General features: G+C 33.4%; 1 protein-coding gene across 1 annotated transcript in view; it reads right to left on the reverse strand.

Moving 5' to 3' along the window:
• LOC108769970 (uncharacterized) overlaps positions 1-615 on the reverse strand; it is a gene marked incomplete at its 3' end in the record, with an annotated part of 5,264 nt that extends 4,649 nt beyond the window's left edge. The window contains exon 1 of the mRNA XM_018521230.1: positions 583-615. Coding sequence (XP_018376732.1) covers positions 583-615 — 33 coding nt within the window. The remainder of the gene's footprint in view (positions 1-582) is intronic.
• Positions 616-2,882: the final 2,267 nt, after the last annotated feature.

The raw sequence follows: 2,882 nt of genomic DNA on the forward strand, positions 1-2,882 counted from the left end.
GCGGACACTGTCTACGCTGTACCTTCTAGGCGGTTAGGCCCCAAGCGGGTAGGATATGGTATTTATATTTTGTTCGGGGCGGCGTAGCCGCCCTGAACCCAAGCATTACTGTCTATACATCCCACTGTCTACATGGGTTACAAATATTCCAAGCAGACACTGTGTGTGTCTAGGCACTACTACATACGTTTAATTTATTACACATAGTCGGTATGACAGATTTCCTAACCTCCATAGTCGTCAACTTTAACGCTAAATATCTCGGTTCGCGAGGCAGAGCGACACTTTTTTCTGCCAGATTCTTTCGTTTCATGCAAAAACGCGTCGAATGAGCCTAATTTTATCGAAATCGGAGGTGAGGGAGGTATTCTGAATAATTACCCAAAAAAATTTTGTTATTCTGTTTATTAAGTAAATTTAACCTTTATGACTTCTCTCGGAATCCCAGTATTGCTGTGCAACACCAACGCGATGTATTAAAGGTTAGATATGTGTGCATCATATATATACTCATTCGCCATTTACTGTTAATATGCGCGCGCAGAAAAGGATAGAGATTCACCGATGTTTTGCGTCTCTCACCGTTCTGCCAACATCACTTCTACCGTATGGCATGCTAGGTCTATCTTATAAGTCTATGGTTGTACCAACCTCCGTTAGTCATATTGAAAATAAGGATGCAAACAGATGGTCAACCTCGTCACAATGGTAGAGAACGCTGGTTGCATATACAGGCGGATCCGCCGCGACGGATTCATTGCTCATCTCACCTATTTAACTGTGGATAGCAGATCCGCGAATCCGCCGCGAAAAATCCGCCCGCGTGTATAGGCGCCTCTTCGTCACGTCGCAGTGATAAAGTCGGCCGGCTGTACGCGCATCCTCATTTGCAATATAACTGATAGAAACATTAGGACGAGCTGAATATATCATCCACCCGTAAAGATTGAGCCACATTTGAGGTATATTCCACGAATGCAACAGTTTCACTCATAAAACCACCGTCAATCATCGTTCACTACACCCATGCACTTTCAACATTTTGATATTACTGAGGGGCCCTTATACATACTGTTGCCGCCTGCAGGCGAATTTTCAAATTTGTAATTCTTAATTCAAGAATAAATAGTTTATAAATAATGTGATTGAGTTTGTTAGAACCATATAATGATTTTAGAAACAAGAATACAATTTTAAGAATAAAATATACTTTGCATAAATCTATTAGTTATTAAAAATATTTATAATTAAAGAGAACATTTTATACTTAAATGAAAGTAAACAGCATTCAAGAATAAAAATATACGTAAATCAGGAATTAATTTTTTTCTGTACTTATTAGAAAAGAATTCGAGAACGTATGAATAAAAACGCAAAAGATGGAGATCCATATCGTGGATACAAAGTTATAGACCAGGGTCGAAGCCTTTGAAAATTGTAAATAGTAAAAAAAATTTAGAACAGGATGGAACCCATTGGAAAAGGAAGAAAATATAGCAAAAATAAAAGGAAAAATAATTTACGGGCGATCTGAGGTCGGGAAGTGGAAGGGGATGAGTTTTTAAGGGTAAAAAACGGTTTATCGCGATTTCCGGCAAAACTACAAGTCTTATGGAAAAAAGTTAAATGGCAAAGTTGTAGGTAATAAAAAGATGTACAACTTTTGTATTTACACTTTTTTCACATAACCTCAAAATTTATGCGAAAAATTTAAAAAACCGATTTTTTGGTTTTTTATTTTTATTTTCCACAAGAAATTTTTTTTTTCACGAAATTTGGTGAAAATTTACCTTTTTATGTCCCAAACACACTGTAATTTTTTTGATTAAAAATATTTAATTTTTCCCCTTATTTTTATTTAATTTCGAAAAAGCACCCTAATTTTCAATCGAAAATTCTGACGTCAAAATATCTGCTTTTTTAAAAAAGTCAGTGTGCTTTTTGTTCGTTAAAATCTCTACTTTCTGATGGTGTAAAAAAAAATATACATTACTGTGGCAAATTTTCGCAGAAAATGCAAAAAACCGAAAAAACTCGAATTCGAAAAATTGTTTTTTAATCATTATGTAAAATTTTTAGCTATTTATTAAAATTTACACTTTAATTACTCGAAAAACGTAAGATTCGATGCTACATTGATAAACTAAAAAATTGCAAATCGAAATATACTATTATAATTAACAACCAAATAAGTTAATAAAGTTAATACTTTATAAGACATGTACAATATTTTGAGAAAGTTGTAGGATCTTCTTTGAATTATATGCGTCGGTACCTATTGCTCTTTTAAGGTAACTTATATACCTGAATGACCTACGGAAAATACATTAATCTTGTTATTTATAAATAACTCGAATTCTTTTCTAATAAGATTATTATGGTTTTACTACCGAGAATTTTCAAATATGTCTAATTTATTATCTGGCAACATCATAACACAGGACATGAAGAATACTGTTAACTATATAGATTTTCGATAATAATTTAGTTACCGTACATTGAGAATGACCCAATCGGTGTCGAAATGTATGTGTAATTATTTTTATGTGTTAAATTAAAATTTTTTGTTACATTACTAGCTCTTAGCCCTTCATTTATTCTAAATTATTTTATATTTATTGAATTTTAAAATATGCATTATGCTTTAATTATTAAAAAAAATAATACAAAAAATTTTATAGTTAGATGTACTTATTAAATTTGTTGTATATGGAATCAATGAACTAGAAAGACCAATTACTGGCAATACTCTAATGCTTCTTTATTATGCATACACACTCTGCCTTGCCTTACATAATAACAATAAACTCGTCGCCAAAACTCTCGCCGACTAGACTCGCTCGTCGCGCCACTCACGCTCTCGTACACGATAGACGGCGCCC

This window comes from Trachymyrmex cornetzi, unplaced genomic scaffold (assembly GCF_001594075.2).
Source record: "Trachymyrmex cornetzi isolate Tcor2-1 unplaced genomic scaffold, Tcor1.1 scaffold977, whole genome shotgun sequence".
NCBI lineage: Eukaryota > Metazoa > Arthropoda > Insecta > Hymenoptera > Formicidae > Trachymyrmex > Trachymyrmex cornetzi.